Raw genomic sequence first — 15,497 nt, 5'->3', positions numbered from 1 at the left:
ATCATGACCCGCACAGATGTGGGTTGCATTCTGCTCATGTTGCGAACGGGGCTCCGGAATGGATCCCCATTTGCAACCAGAGGTACCACTGTAGTTTTGAAATTATTTATTGTATGGTAATTGTTAAGAGTGGATTTCTGTTTAATTTTTATATGCTGATATTTAATATTAAATAGTCTAATGAATGTTGAATGTTACTTTATTTGATGTAGCTTGCGTATTTCAAAGTTACGTTTTATTATCACATTTTTATATTGCATTAGATTGTTATAAGGTGTACGTTCTTTGTTTCTTCAGCTTGTAAACCGCCTTGGGTATTGTAAGATAGAAAGACGGTATACAAATTAAAAGTGATGGTGGTGATGGACAAAGTGGGTTCTTATGCATGATCTTGCCACTGTTCTCCATGCTTTTGTAATGTCCAAGTTACAGTAGATTAATATTTTTTTAATGTATTATCCATGTAGAGCCGGCTAGGAAGAGTGTTTGGGGGTTTAGACTAGTCCAGAATACGGTTGCCAGTTTTATGAATAGGGACCTACCGGTTCAGTCATCTTTCACCCACTGCTACTTGGAATTGTTTTGTTTCCTTTCTCTGAGCATTTATATCCTCCCTTGTTACAATAAGATAAGACTCAAGACAGCTAACAAATAAAGATATAAATCTCAGCTGAGAAAACCTAACAAAAGTAATTTAAAAAGAAGTACAAAAAAAAAGGACGACAGAATTATATTGTTGGAGGTCTGCTATACAGATGTAGTCGAGAGATTTTGGGCAGATAAAAGAAAGCACATAGTTAAACGATGGAACTTGCTCCTACAGGAGGCAGTGGTGATCACTAACTTAGATGGCTTTAAGAGAGGGTTAGACCAGGGGTCAGCAACCTTTTTCAGCCGTGGGCCGGTCCACCATCCCTCAGACTATGTGGGGGGCCAGACTATATTTTGGAAAAAAATATGAATGAATTCCTATGCCCCACAAATAACCCAGAGATGCATTTTAAGTAAAAGGGCACATTCTACTCATGTAAAAACACGCTGATTCCCGGAAGAAGAAGAAGAAGAAGAAGAAGAAGAAGAAGAGGAGGAGGAGGAGGAGAAGGAGGAGAAGGAGGAGGAGTTTGGATTTGATATCCCACTTTATCACTACCCGAAGGAGTCTCAAAGCGGCTAACATTCTCCTTTCCCTTCCTCCCCCACAACAAACACTCTGTGAGGTGAGTAAGGCTGAGAGACTTCAGAGAAGTGTGACTGGCCCAAGGTCACCCAGCAGCTGCAGGTGGAGGAGCAGGAAGCGAACCCGGTTCACCAGATGACAAGTCCACCGTTCCTAAACACTACACCACACTGGCTCTAAATCCGGACCGTCCGCGGGCCGGATTTAGAAGGCGATTGGGCCGCATCCAGCCCCTAGGCCTTAGGTTGCCTACCCCTGAGTAAATTTACGGACTATTTGAAAAATAATTGTGAAGAACAGACGATGTTTGTAGGGTTGCAAGAAGTTTTGTGAGGAGTATTATTAGAAGTATTGTAAAAATGGATAAGGGGGAGGATGATTTGTTAAGAGATGTAAAGGCAATATAAAGTTAAGAAATGCATAAGAAGTGGTGAAAACGGTGGATCATCAGAGGTGCTGATGGAAGTCCAAAAAGATTGTATAAGTGATAAGCTTTGTGGTACATTTTATAGTTTATATGTTAAAATTAATAAAAAATATTATTTTTTTTTAAAAAGGGGTTGCCTACCCCTGTGTTAGACCAATTCATGGAGGAGTAGGCTTCCCACTACTCACCACAATGGTTATGTTCTACATGAACCACCAGAGGCAGTAATGCTTCTGAATACCAGTTGTTTGGAACCGCAGGAGGGGAGAGGGCTCTTGTCCTCAGGTCCTGCTTGGAGGTTTCCAACAGGCATCTGGTTGGCCACTGTGAGAACAGGAAGCTGGAGTAGATGGACCACTGGCCTGATGCGGCAGGATCATTTGTATTTTAAATAAAGAAGTGGATCCAACAACAGAGTGTTGCAGCACCAAGTGCTCTTGTTTGCTGTTCCAGCCGGCCATCTTTGCCCTTTCCCAGAACACTCCATTGTATTATTCCCATGCACCTAGTTTTCCAACTTGTCTCCTCCGACAGCCAGGCAACAGACTGTTTGGGGGTAATTGTTCCCCAGGATATGTGTGTTTAAAAAAACATGTTGTGCTTTTGCAAACTGCAGTGTTCTTCCCAAGCCTGCTGGTGTCTCCCTGTCTACTCCACAACAGCAGAGGTTCTTCCTTGAGGAAGAAATCTTTATTGAGGTAAACCACGGGGACTCAGGTACATTAGTACAGGAACACCGATTTGAATGTGTTATGAATATGCAACACCAGGTGGAGCCAGAGAGCAGAAAATTTTTCTACGTGGTTTTCCATAGGTTTTTTTCCTTTTGTTAAAGGTAAAGGTACCCCTGCCCGTTCAGGCCAGTCTTGCCAGACTCTAGGGTTGTGCGCTCATCTCACTCTATAGGCCGGGAGCCAGCGCTGTCCGCAGACACTTCCGGGTCACGTGGCCAGCGTGACACGGAACGCCATTTACCTTCCCGCTGGTAAGCGGTCCCTATTTATCTACTTGCACCCGGAGGTGCTTTCGAACTGCTAGGTTGGCAGGCGCTGGGACCGAACGACGGGAGCGCATCCCGCCGCGGGGATTCGAACCGCTGACCATGCAATCGGCAAGTCCTAGGCGCTGAGGCTTTAACCCACAGCGCCACCCGCGTCCCTATTCTTTTGTTACAATGATCTAATTTCTGACGTATTTATAGTGGTTATTTTCCTGTGCATAGATCCACCCTTAGAAGGTAAAGGTCAAGGACCCCTGGATGGTTAAGTCCAGTCAAAGGTGACTATGGGTTGCGGCACTAATCTCACTTAGGCCGAGCGACCCAGCGTTTGTCCACAGACAGCTTTCTGGATCATGTGGCCAGTATGACTAAACTACTTCTGGTGCAATGGGACACCGTGACGAGATCCAGAGCACACAGAGGTACGGAACGGATCCTGTTTGCAACCAGAGGTACCACTGTAGCTTGGAGGTTTCCTTTCGTGGGTTTTTGGTTACGGTCTCACCGTGCATGAAATGTTATGAAATAAATAAATAAGTAAATTTATTGGCTACGTAATGAATGGCACTTTATCGCCTGGGGACTGGAATTAGCGGGACTGATCAGCGATCTTTTGGGGCGCTCTCTAAACCAACACACAAACCATTGCAAAAATTTGCATTCGGCTTTCTTATCTAGAAACGTGGCTTTTATTCCACTTTGTGTAGCGAAGGCCAGTTCTGGAAGCCAGGCCTGTGTGGAAAGACTCTCGCCAGCCCCCAGGCACCCTCATGGAATTCCTCATGGAATTGTAGGATCGGTAAGGACCCCAGAGGGTTATTTGGGCCCCACCCCCTGCAATGCATGCTCAGTGCTCTGGCATGATTACCAACCCGCCCCCCCCTTCCTCCTCTCCCACTGTAGCCCCACATCAGGGCTGACTTACTAGTGGAGAAGGTGCCATCCGTGTGGACAGGAGGGGTGGAAGGGAGGAAAGGCGGGTGTCCGACGAAGAAAGACCGTAGGGAGCGTTCTGAGAGAAGCGGGGAGCGCTGGGCAGGGATGTTCTCACAGCTCCCGACGCTGTTGTGGATCTTGAGGTTCAAAGGCTTGTTCTTTTTCTTCACTCTGAGGGAAAAGGAGAAGGTAAGGCATGAGGAAGAATCACAGCAGAAGGAAGATAATTCATACCGTACTTTTCTGTGTACAGTGGTACCTTGGTTTGCATATGTCTTGGTTTGCATACATTTTGGATTACAAACATGTCAAACCCAGAAGTGCATGTCCCGGTTTGCAACCTTTTTTTGGATTCCAACCTTATTTTTATTTTATAACGAACAAATTTTTGTTGGAGGCCCCATTGGCGAAAGCGCACCTTGGGTTACAATCTGTTTTGGTTTACAAACGGATCTCCGGAACAGATTATGGTTGTGAACCAAGGTACCACTATATAAGACTATGTTTGTTTCATTAAAAATCATGCTAAAAAGTGGGGGTCATCTTATACATGGACAGTGCGTAGGGTGGACGTTAGATTGGTTGTTGTCAGCGGCTATTGTGCATGTTATTGGTTGCTGCATCAATGGGTGGTGTTGATTGGCTGATGCTCCGGCAGTTGGGCGGGTGATTGGCAGCTTCTGCTGGCAATGGGACAGCTCAACAACTAAAGGTCAACAACTCTGTGCCATCTCCCCCCCCCCCCATTTTCTTAAATGTGAGTCCCCCAGAATAGGGGGAGTCTTATACATGGGGGCGTCTTATAGATGGAAAAGCATGGTGGTTTTCACGGATTGGAAAACAACAACAACATGCACGTAAGGGAGAGGCCAGGTCAGAAGAAACAGACAAGAAGCTCCAACAGAGCAGTCCAAGGACCCACCTAGCTTAGCATCCTGCCTCTGACAGTGGTCAGCCATCCAAAGCTTCTAGGGATCTCTCTTGGAGGTGCCAGACAGAAGATGTTCTAGTTGTTTGCTCGAGCTTTTAATGGGATAGAATGGTGCAGATCTCAGACCCTCCAAGTGTCCCTATTTTCCAGGGACAGTCCCAGATTCACAGAAGCTGGGAGAGCAGAGTTTGAAAACCCCACTCAGCCATGAAGCTCACCGGATGACCTTGGACCAGTCACTGTCTCTTAGCCTAGTCAACCTGAAATGAGGAGGAGGAGAACCAAGTACACCACCTTGATATCCTTGGGGTATCCTTGGGAGATAAAGGTGGAACATAAATAAATGGTTTTTTAAAAAAAGGGAGTGAGGTTGGATGGAACGGAGTGTGCTGGGAGAGAGCCTGGCTGAAACAAAAGCCAACGCGGTTAATCTGAGGCATGATTATTGCTAATTTAAAACTCAGCACTCAATGCTGTTATATTGTGCAGCAGGTCCCACTTGTCTAAGAGACAGTGGCATAGCGTGGGGGGTGCAGGGGGTGCCGGCCGCACCGGGCGCAACATCTGGGGGGGGGGGCGCACTCGCACTCGCAGCTCTCTGCCCCTACCTGGCTCACTCACTCTCTCTCACTGCAGTGCTGGCTGTGCGAATCCGATCCGAGCCGCCGGGTCGCCGCCCACTGCGTGCGGTGCGGTGCGGTGCGGAGAGAGAGCGAGGGACTATCTGGGGGAGGGACAGTGCAGCGGGGGGGGCACAAATTACTTGCCTTGCCCCGGGTGCTGACAACCCACACTACACCACTGCTAAGAGACATTCACTCTCTCAGGGTTGGCAAGGGAGAATTTCTGGGAGCAGAATTATTTCCCCATCTCAGCCTGTGCAGCCTATGCAGGAATAGGGGGCCTCTTCACTAGGAACCAGGACGGATCATTCCGCCCTCTTGTGGCGGGAAAGGAAACGGGCCGTTGGAACTCAGCCCCGACAAAGTCAACCGGGGCCATTTCTGCTCAGCTATTTCTCCATTAACTCTTCCCAATTTATCTTGCCTAGGCTGCAAACACCCTGATTTATGTCAAGACTGGGATGATACATCTTGCGCCGCCTCCTGCCCCCTACACCCAAGTGACAGGTGTTTTAGGAATAGCCGCCTCAATCCATCTCTGTCTCCTAGGCAATTTCCCTCTTTGTGGAGAGCTCTCCCGGCCCCCCTCCTTCGAACCGTGCAAGTTCAGCCAAGCAGCGACGCTGAGCTCGAAGCAAAAACCTTGTTAACTTCCTAGATCGGGGAGCACACTCCTGTAAGCCGGCTTTGATGGAGCACAGTATTAAATGCTTCACTGAAATAGGATCTCTAAAAGTGAAGGATGGTTAGCAGACACCCTCTTGCCCCCCCCCATCCTTCCCCAACAAAAAAACATTATGTAATCAGAAGCTGGAGATTCTACAGTAGGTACCCATCATCATGGGGGGAGCTGTAGCAAGCGTGAATGATTCACAAGGGTTGGTGGACTCATAGAAACTGCAGAAAACGCCTCATACCAGGTCATACTGAATACCAGTTGCATTCCAGATTATCGTTGTTGTTGATATTATCAGTATCATTATCAACTACAACTAATCCAGAATGCAGCAGCTAGATTGGTGACTGGGGGTGGCCGCCGAGACCACATAACACTGGTCCTGAAAGATCTACATTGGCTCCCGGTACATTTCTGAGCAAAATTCAAAGTGTTGGTGCTGACCTTTAAAGCACTAAACAGCCTCGGCCCAGTATATCTGAAGGAGCGTCTCCACCCCCATCGTTCAGCCCAGACACTGAGGTCCAGCTCTGAGGGCCTTCTGGCAGTTCTCTCACTGTGAGAAGTGAAGCTATAGGGAACCAGGCAGAGGGCCTTCTTGGTAGTGGTGCCCACTCTGTGGAACACCCTCCCATCAGATGTAAAGGAAATAAAAAACTATTTGCCTTTTTGAAGACATCTGAAGGCAGCCCTGTTTAGGGAAGTTTTTAATGATTGATGTTTATTATTATTATTATTATTATTATTATTATTATTATTCTGTTGGGAGCTGCCCAGAGTGGCTGGGGAAACCCAGCCAGGTGGGCGGGATATAAATAATAAATTATTATTGTTGTTATATATTATTATTTGTACCCCACCCATCTTGATTGGGTTGCCCCAGTCACACTGTGCAGCTTCCAGCATATATAAAAACATAATAAAACATTAAACCTTAAAAACTTCTCTGAACAGGGCTGCCTTCAAATGTCTTCTAAAAGTCAGATAATTGTTTATCCCCTTGACATCTGGTGGGAGGGCGTTCTACAGGGCGGGTGCCACTACCAAGTAGGCCCTCTGCCTGGTTTCCTGTAACTGCACTTCTCAAGGTGAGGGAGCCACCAAGAGGCCCTTGGAGCTGGACCTCAGTGTCTTGACCAACAAAAAGTTTCCAAGGGAGACTTCAGCATGAAACTGCTGGTGATGATTAAAGTGCACCAGGATCTCTTGTTGGCTTTGCCACAACGAACTGCCCCATTGTCATGTGGTGCACCAACGGCGCTATGCGAATGTTGATTGTTCTGCGCGTGGATGAAAAGCTGCATTAGAAATAAATCTATAATCAGGTTCCAGATTTAGGATCCCAACTCATTTTGTTTTGTAAGCGCGGAGAAGAGAAAGGGGCCCTAAAAGGTCACGCAAAGGGAAGGTGATGGTGCCAGGTGCTTGCCCTCCCAGCCAACAGCAGACATCCTTCCTGTGTGCCTGTTGGCAGCACATGCCCATCAGATCCCTGGGCATCTGGAGAAGCCCTCCGTAGGAAATGACTGCATTGCAGAACCTCCAGAGCTGGCCAAAGTAGCTTGCAAAAGAGGGAGGTGAGGGGGGAAGAGAAAGAAAAACAATTATACAACCTCTCCCTAATGTGCTAATTGTTTCCTCGCACAGGAAAATGTGACGCTCATTTCCACATCTTGTGCTGGATAGGGGACCCACTGCAGCCAATTGCTTTCATTAGCCCAAAGGACAATTGAATCAAAGGGAGGTTGCGCAACCTCCAGGCTCGGTGGCCGGCATTACTCCTCCTATGACCCCTGCCAGCTGGAACAGGATCATTCACGCTGTCCTAACAATAGCCACGCTATGGCCAAGGCCCAGCCACCACCTTTCTGGGACCTCCTGGGTAAGGTTCAGAAGAAGGGCAACTGAAATGATTGATGGGGATGGAGCCGCTCTCCTATGAGAAAAGGCTACAGCATCTGGGGCTTTTTAGTTGCGAGAAAAGTTGAGGAAGAAGCTGCATGCTATAAAATTAGAACATTATGCCTGGCCTGGAGAAAGTGGATTGGGGGGATCTCTTTCTCTCTAGTACTTGGGTCCTGCTTCCAGGTTCCCGTTGGGGAATATGGTCAGCCAGTGTGAGAACAGGATGCTGGACTAGATGGGCCATTGGCCTGATCCAGCAGGCTCAGGGTTATTAGTTTAAAGAGAGTAAGAGGCAGCATGATATAGGTGGAAAAAATGATGCATGGGATCGAGTAAGCAGACACAGAAACATGTTTCTCCCTCTCTGATAACCCTCAAACTGGTGGGCATGCCATGGAGCTGAATGTTGTTGGAAGAACCAGGAAAGATAAAAGAAAGGACTTCCATGCAGAACATAGTTAAACTATGGAACTCACTCTCATGGGAGACCAAAGTTGGCCACCAAATTGGATGGATTTAAAAGATGATTGGACAAATTCATGGAGGAGAAACCTATCAATGGCTACTAGTCCTGATGGCAATGTTCTACCTTTATGGTTGAAGGCAGTATGCTTCTGGATCCCAGTTGCTGGAAACCACAGAAGGAGAGAGAGCAAGAGTGCTGCCATATTTTGGTCCGAAACAATGCCATGGATGGCTCCAAGTAAATGACTCAAGACTCCCCAAGAGAGGTGGAGCACAGAATGAGATCTTTCAAGCTCCTGCCTCCAAGCTATCTCCTCCAGGCTCCATCCGCTCGTGGAGAACTTCAGGGCCTCTGGCCTGAAGATGGGATCTCTTTCTCCATTCCATAGGCTCCCACATGCTAGGTGTCCCTGGTCTAGTGAGGGGCAGTGGAGGCATCTAGTGCATCAGGAAAAGGTGCCTGTAAGGGGTCCTGATTGTGGCCTTACAGGGCCTTGTGGTCTGCGGAGTAATTCTGGGTTCTCCTGCCTATTAGCCTCAGGTCCAGGGGTCTCCTAATGTCCATCTGTCAGCTCTGAGCCCTCGACCTGACCTGGCTCCTCACCTGGTGCCCCTTCAGCCCCCAACTCTACATGTGGGTTGCATCCAGATTGAGGGGTCATGGCTGGCACGTTGCTTAGGACCCCTTGAAACCTGTCACGCTGCCGCAGCCTTCCCCAAGAGAACCAGATTCTGCCATTTTCTCCATGCTTCTGTAACACCCAGGTGAGATTATTCCAAAAGCAGGTTGGGGTATCGATGCAGACCAGGCTATGAAGGGTGTTCGGGAATTTGGACTAGTTCAGAATCCAGCTGCCAGTTTTATTGAGCATCTTTCACCCAGTACTTCTCAGCATTGTTTCAATGATCTCTTTGAGCATTTTACATCCTTATGTCGTTATAATAAAATTGAGCTTGATGCGACAAACAAGCACAAATTGCAGCAAAGAAAACCTAACAACTGGAGTAACAACAACAACATAAAAAGGAGAAAAAATCAGACAACATAATTACTGTATTTTTCGCTCTATAAGACGCACCAGACCACAAGACGCACCTAGTTTTTGGAGGAGGAAAACAAGAAAAAAAATATTCTGAATCTCAGAAGCCAGAACAGCAAAAGGGATTGCTGCACAGTGAAAGCAGCAATCCCTCTTGCTGTTCTGGCTTCTGGGATAGCTGTGCAGCCTGCATTGGCTTCATAAGACGCAAACACATTTCCCCTTACTTTTTAGGAGGGGAAAAGTGAGTCTTATAGAGCAAAAAATACGGTATATTGTTGGAGGTCTGCTATACAGGTGGGCTCTGGTGCCCCTGCAGTTGATCTCCAGAGCACTGCTACATTCAGGGGTCTTCATAACAAACCCCACTCCCCACCTGCAATTCCCAGTCCCTGGAAGTCAAAGGCATATTGGGGGGGGGGGATATAGGCAGTGTGACTAGTAGTCATTGAAAGCCACCACAAAAAGCACACACACTTCTCATTCCCTACTGGGCAGGCCAACCCCTCCTTCTTGAGTCTCCAGTTTCAACCCAATGCCTTTCTGCAGCATTTCTTCTACGAACATGACTCTGCAGAAGCTCATATTCTTCTCCCAAAATCTTCCCATTTATCACTCAGTTTTGGGTCATTAGCACCAACGATGCCATCAGTCTCACACATCCCACAGAAGAGGCACACAGAGAGAGAGAGAGACTTTCAGCACATCCAGCACCTCAGATCTCAATGACAAACTCCGAAAACCAGGCGGGCTGGAAGCGCTTTGCCGGTGACAAGTTGTGAGAAGGACTGTCATGTCAAGAGACTCCTTTGTGTTCATCTCTACAAGCAGCTGCGCTTCCATGCGAGAGCGAGAGGAAAGGGAGACGCTCCGGGCCTGAGATCCGAGAGTCGGAGCAGACGGCAGCGGTCCTCAAAGCCACAAATACTCTTGTGTCCCAAAGAGACAGGGAGATGAAAAATAACAGCTCCCACTGTTGGGAGGCAACATGCCTCTGAGTCTCAGTCACTTGGGGAATCACAAGTAGGGACAGCTCCATTGCACTCACGTCCTGCTTGCCATGGTGAGTATGTTCTACTTCTGCTTCAGAAGACATGATGCCTATGGATAGTCCCTGGGAACCACCAGTGGGGAGAGTGCTGTTGCATCCAGGTCCTGCTTGTAGCTTTCCGATTGTGGCATCTGGTTGGCCATGGTGAGAAGTGGATGCTGGGCTAGATGGGCCAATGGCCAGACCCAGCAGGGCTCTTCTGATGCACTTATTCTTTTATTGATGGAGTTGGAGGCTCCATCAATGGCTGCTACCCATGAATGGCTCTGTTGTGCCTCCGATGTTGGAGGCAGTATGCCTCTGAATACAAGTTGATGGCAATTGCAGGTGTGGAGGACCCTGCTTGTGGGTTTGCCACTAGGGCATGGAATCATAGATCTGTAGAGTCAGAGGGGACCCCGTGGGTCATTAGCCCAACATCCTGCAATGCAGGAATCACAACCCCAGAGCTCCAGGGTTATGTCCTAGCAATGGACTTTCCCCACCAACAGTCTAGCCACGGCACTTTGCACCAGCTGGAGCCTCCAAACCAGGCCTGTTAAGGACAGCTAAGTGGGGCTACAGGGACGTAGGTTAAACCACAGAGCCTAGGACTTGCCGATCAGAAGGTCAGCGGTTCAAATCCCAGCGACGGGGTGAGCTCCCGTTGCTCGGTCCCTGCTCCTGACAACCTAGCAGTTCGAAAGCACGTCAAAGTGCAAGTAGATAAATAGGTACCACTCCGGCGGGAAGGTAAACGGCGTTTCTGTGCGCTGCTCTGGTTCGCCAGAAGTGGTTTAGTCATGCTGGCCACATGACCCAGAAGCTATATGCTGGCTCCCTCGGCCAATAAAGCGAGATGAGCACTGCAACCCCAGAGTCGGCCACGACTGGACCTAATGGTAAGGGGTCCCCTTTACCCTTTACCTTAAGTGGGGCTACACCCCCAGGATGCACACAAACACATCCCCACAATGTCATGCTCGGCCCCGCTCCCTGGAGCCCTGTTCCTAGCCCAACAAAGTTTCAGGAGGGTTCCTCTTTTTTCTCCCTCTCTCCACCCATAAATCAGTTACAGGCTAAATATTTACCGAGAAAATCATTTCCTAGGGAGCAGCGCCAGTGACAGCTCTCATTATTAGGAAGGATGAGTGATTCTCAGCAGAGATTTTCCCCATAACCCCCTCCTCCCCCCCACCCTTCTCCAGAAAATAAATTTAAAAGAGGAGGAGGGGAGATGAATGATGATCAGTGCCTGACATCATTCATCTGCCTCTATTGCTGTGAAGGCCAACGAAAGGCCGGCTGTAGCCTTGGGTATGCAATGTAAGAGGAACCAATGTAGGTCTTTCAGGACCGGTGTTATGTTGTCTCAGTGGCCACTCCCAGTCACAGTCTAGCTGCGGCATTCTGGATTAGCTGCAGATTAGTTGTTTAGACCAGCCTCTCCAGAATGTTGTAGGACGTTGACAGGTATTTTAATCTGTTTTTTAGCTTATGGTTGAATTCAGGGTTTCCCCCCTCCGCCCCAGGGTTTTAAATAGTTGTTTTTAACTGTTTTTACTGATAATGTTATTGTTTTATCATCTTTGTAAACCACTTTGAGGGTTTGGGGGGATTTTTTTTACAATCAAGCACTGTTTAAATTTTATGAAATAAATGTATAAATAAACTTCCCATCTCCTGCTACGTATACCTCAGAAGGATCATTGGTACTGAGCACATGTGTATTTTTAGGCACAGGTCACATTATTGCATGAATCTGTTTATAATAAATCATATGTAAAGACTATGACCTGGGACACCAGAATTCAAATCCCCCTTCAGCCACGACATTCACTGGGTGACCTTGGGCCAGTCTCTGTCTCTTGGCCTAACCTACCTCACAGGGCTGTTGTGAGAATGAAATGAAGAGGAGGAGAGCTACATACACCACCTTGAGTTCCTTGGAGGGAAAGTGGGATATAAATGTAAAAATAAATAAAATAAATAAGAACTGAGTTACGTGCCTACTGTTGCGTTTGCTGAGTGTTCTGAAGGAATTTGTGGCTCAAATGCATGCATATATGGAGAGAGAAAATACATTTTAAAAAAAGTAAATACATACTGCAAGGCACATTTTCAAGTGAGATTCCCCTCCCCCACTTTTCTTTTACAGAAGTGCAAAAGTAATAGCTCACTGGAAATAGACAGATTTTTCCTTCCCTAGCTAGAAGGAGGCAGCCAGGAGGAGGAGGAGGGTAGAAAGTTAGATAAACAATCCGAACCTAGGCAGAATAAAAGAGAGAGAGATTGCTGGCTGTGAATAGAGGTGACCAATTCTGTCAATTTCTATTTCTCTAGGCTTTTCATTTCCCCCCTCTGGAGTTCAGTTCTCCACATCAGTTTGCACTTAAAGGGGGCGGGGGTGGAGCTGATGAAAATTCACCAGCATTTTAGTGCAAAATTTTCCTCACATACACAGTTCTGCAAGGCAATTTCTCCTAACGATAATGCCTTTTTGCACACCACTTCCACTAACGTGATCCTTGTCTGTGCTCATTTCAGCCTGGCTCCTGCCTTCCTTCGCTGGAGAGCAGCATCGCAAGATTCGGACAAGAGCGAATTTCAAAGGAGGCCTGCGTTTTGCTTTGCGTGCTGTTTTGGACATTGCGAATCAGGCAGATTTGCCTTTAAATGCTGGCTTCACCAGCCTCCTCCCCGATCCCTAGCTGTGAGTTGACTTGGAGGTGCTTCAGCGTGGAAGGTAGAGGCTCTCTCTTCAGGGATCTGGTGCTGGAGCAGTTCCTGTGCTATTTACTTACAGGAGTGCATTTGTCTACGCTATGCCCTTCTCGTATATCTGTAAGGCAAATGTTACACAGATGCCTTAAGTCCCTTATGCATCCAAAGGGACTAAAACCGGTAGTTCGACTTCACAGCCAAGCGAAGTGCTTAGGAATGAGGCCAGAAATTGTTTCACGGGGGAAGGGAGGACAGTGGTGTAGCGTGGTTTGCTGGTGCCTGGGACGGGTGCATGCGCACGCACACTAGGGGGCAGGGCACAGAGGGTGAATGGAGCCTGACACAAAAGCCCAGCCTTCGCTGCTGCTGCCACCACCAGGGCAACACACCACCAGGAGCCAAGTGGCGTTGTGCTGAGCTGTGCCACCTGCCCACCCACAAAGGGGGGTGCCTGGCCAGCCGGCGTGGCCCATAGATCATCACAGCTGTGCAAAGCGGCTCAGGGCTGGCAGATCTAAGTGCAGGGTAAAAGGTAAAGGGACCCCTGACCATTAGGTCCAGTCGTGGCCAACTCTGGGGTTGCGGTGCTCATCTCGCTTTATTGGCCAAGGGAGCCAGCGTACAGCTTCCGGGTCATGTGGCCAGCATGACTAGGCCGCTTCTGGTGAACCAGAGCAGCGTACAGAAACACTGTTTACCTTCCTGCCAGAGCGGTACCTATTTATCTACTTGCACTTTGACATGCTTTTGAACTGCTAGGTTGGCAGGAGAAGGGACCAAGCAAAGGGAGCTCACCCTGTTGCGGGGATTCGAACCGCCGACCTTCTGATTGGCAAGTCCTAGGCTCTGTGGTTTAACCCACAGCGCCACCCGCGTCCCTACAAGTGCAGGGTAGATGTGCGTTTTGGAAAACATTGTGCAAACATGGATGAAAGACCCGGTGCTGGAAACACAGTAAGTGCACCATAAACTGGAGTTTGAACACAACCAAAGCTTGCCTTGTTGCTGTTGGTTTAGTCGTTTAGTCGTGTCCGGCTCTTCGTGACCCCATGGACCAGAGCACGCCAGGCACTTCGGTCTTCCACTGCCTTCCACAGTTTGGTCAAACTCATGCTGGCAGCTTCGAGAACACTATCCAACCATCTCGTCCTCTGTCGTCCCCTTCTCTTTGTGCCCTCCATCTTTCCCAACATCAGGGTCTTTTCCAGAGAGCCTTCTTTTCTCATGAGGTGGCCACAGTATTGGAGCCTCAGCTTCAGGATCTGTCCTTCCAGTGAGCACTCAGGGCTGATTTCCTTAAGAATGGATAGGTTTGATCTTCTTGCAGTCCATGGGACTCTCAAGAGTCTCCTCCAGCTCCATAATCCAAAAGCATCAATTCGTCGGCGATCAGCCTTCTTTATGGTCCAGCTCTCACTTCCATACATCTCTACTGGGAAAACCATAGCTTTCACTATACGGACCTTTGTTGGCAAGGTGACAGCTTGCCTAGTTACCAAAAATATCTGGGAGGTAACTGCAGGGCAGTCAGGACCACATCCTGCCCCGCAGCGCAGCTAAACATATTCATGGCGCTTTCATCCAAATCTGATCCTCCTCCTTCTACTGGCAGCAGGGGTTTGGCCTCAACCCCGACCACAGGGTGGTGCCCCCACTTTGATGCCAGGCCTTTGATGCCAGGACTCATCAAGGCTTATTAGCACTTCCAGTGATTGGTTTGAGGGACTTAGTGCTCATCCCCTACCGAGCACCCAAATGAAAGGCAAACTTTTGAACTTCTTTACCTTGCTAAGGCGCGTCAATTAATCTTGCAACTCTTTTCTCCCATCCCTGCTGCCCCACCCCAATCAATTAAGGGCACCCGTGACTTGGTGAGCGACAAGAATGCAAGAAGGCCCATAGGACATCTAGCCCAGCGTTCTGCCCTCACAGCAGCTGTCCAGAAGATGCCCCAAAGGGAAACCCACAAGCAAGACCTGAACACAAGAGCGCTCTCCCCTCCTGCGATTCTCAGCAACCGGTATTCGGAAGGACTGCTGCCTCCAACCATGGAGGCAGATCTTTGCCGTCATAGGTAGCAGCCTATGCTGGTCGCGAGGGTTAACCGTGCAGCGAGGTCTGAGCCCAGTCCGAGGTCGAGGGTGCAGTATGGAGGCTGTCCGTCAAAGCTGAAGCTGGGTCCAAGGCAGGGAGTCGGGTATGGTCAGGAACTCTGGCAGAAGAGCAGGACAGGGTGCAGGCAGGAACAGGCTACCAACCATGTTGCTACCACAACCTGGGACTGGGGCTGACTGGCTTTTATCTGCCCCAAGGCATAGGGCAGCCCCGGTCCACAGGTGACTCTCCTCTCCTGGCCTGGAGGCGAGCACTCCTCCTGCAGGAACTTAGTTCCCTCCCCCTCTCTGCCCTGTGTCTCTGCAGCTCAGGAGAGGCTGGAGGGTTACCAGACCCAGAGGCAACCTCAGCTTCCCCTGATGGGGCTGGGAGTGGAGCACCTGCAGGCAATGGGTCCTCCATCTCCTCAGGAGCCAGAGCAGACTCAGCTGGTGCCTGCACCTGAGGA

General features: G+C 48.8%; 1 protein-coding gene across 2 annotated transcripts in view; it reads right to left on the bottom strand.

Moving 5' to 3' along the window:
- Nucleotides 1-15,497, bottom strand: part of KSR2 (kinase suppressor of ras 2) — a gene marked incomplete at its 3' end in the record, with an annotated part of 182,392 nt that overhangs the window by 96,264 nt on the left and 70,631 nt on the right. For both annotated transcript variants that reach the window (XM_083417455.1, XM_083417454.1), the window contains one exon: nt 3,530-3,711. In XM_083417455.1, coding sequence (XP_083273581.1) covers nt 3,530-3,711 — 182 coding nt within the window. The remainder of the gene's footprint in view (nt 1-3,529; nt 3,712-15,497) is intronic.

This window comes from Podarcis tiliguerta (genome assembly GCF_965153285.1).
Source record: "Podarcis tiliguerta genome assembly, chromosome: 16".
NCBI classification, from domain to species: Eukaryota; Metazoa; Chordata; class Lepidosauria; order Squamata; family Lacertidae; genus Podarcis; species Podarcis tiliguerta.
This window is presented reverse-complemented; position numbering and strand designations above follow the sequence as displayed.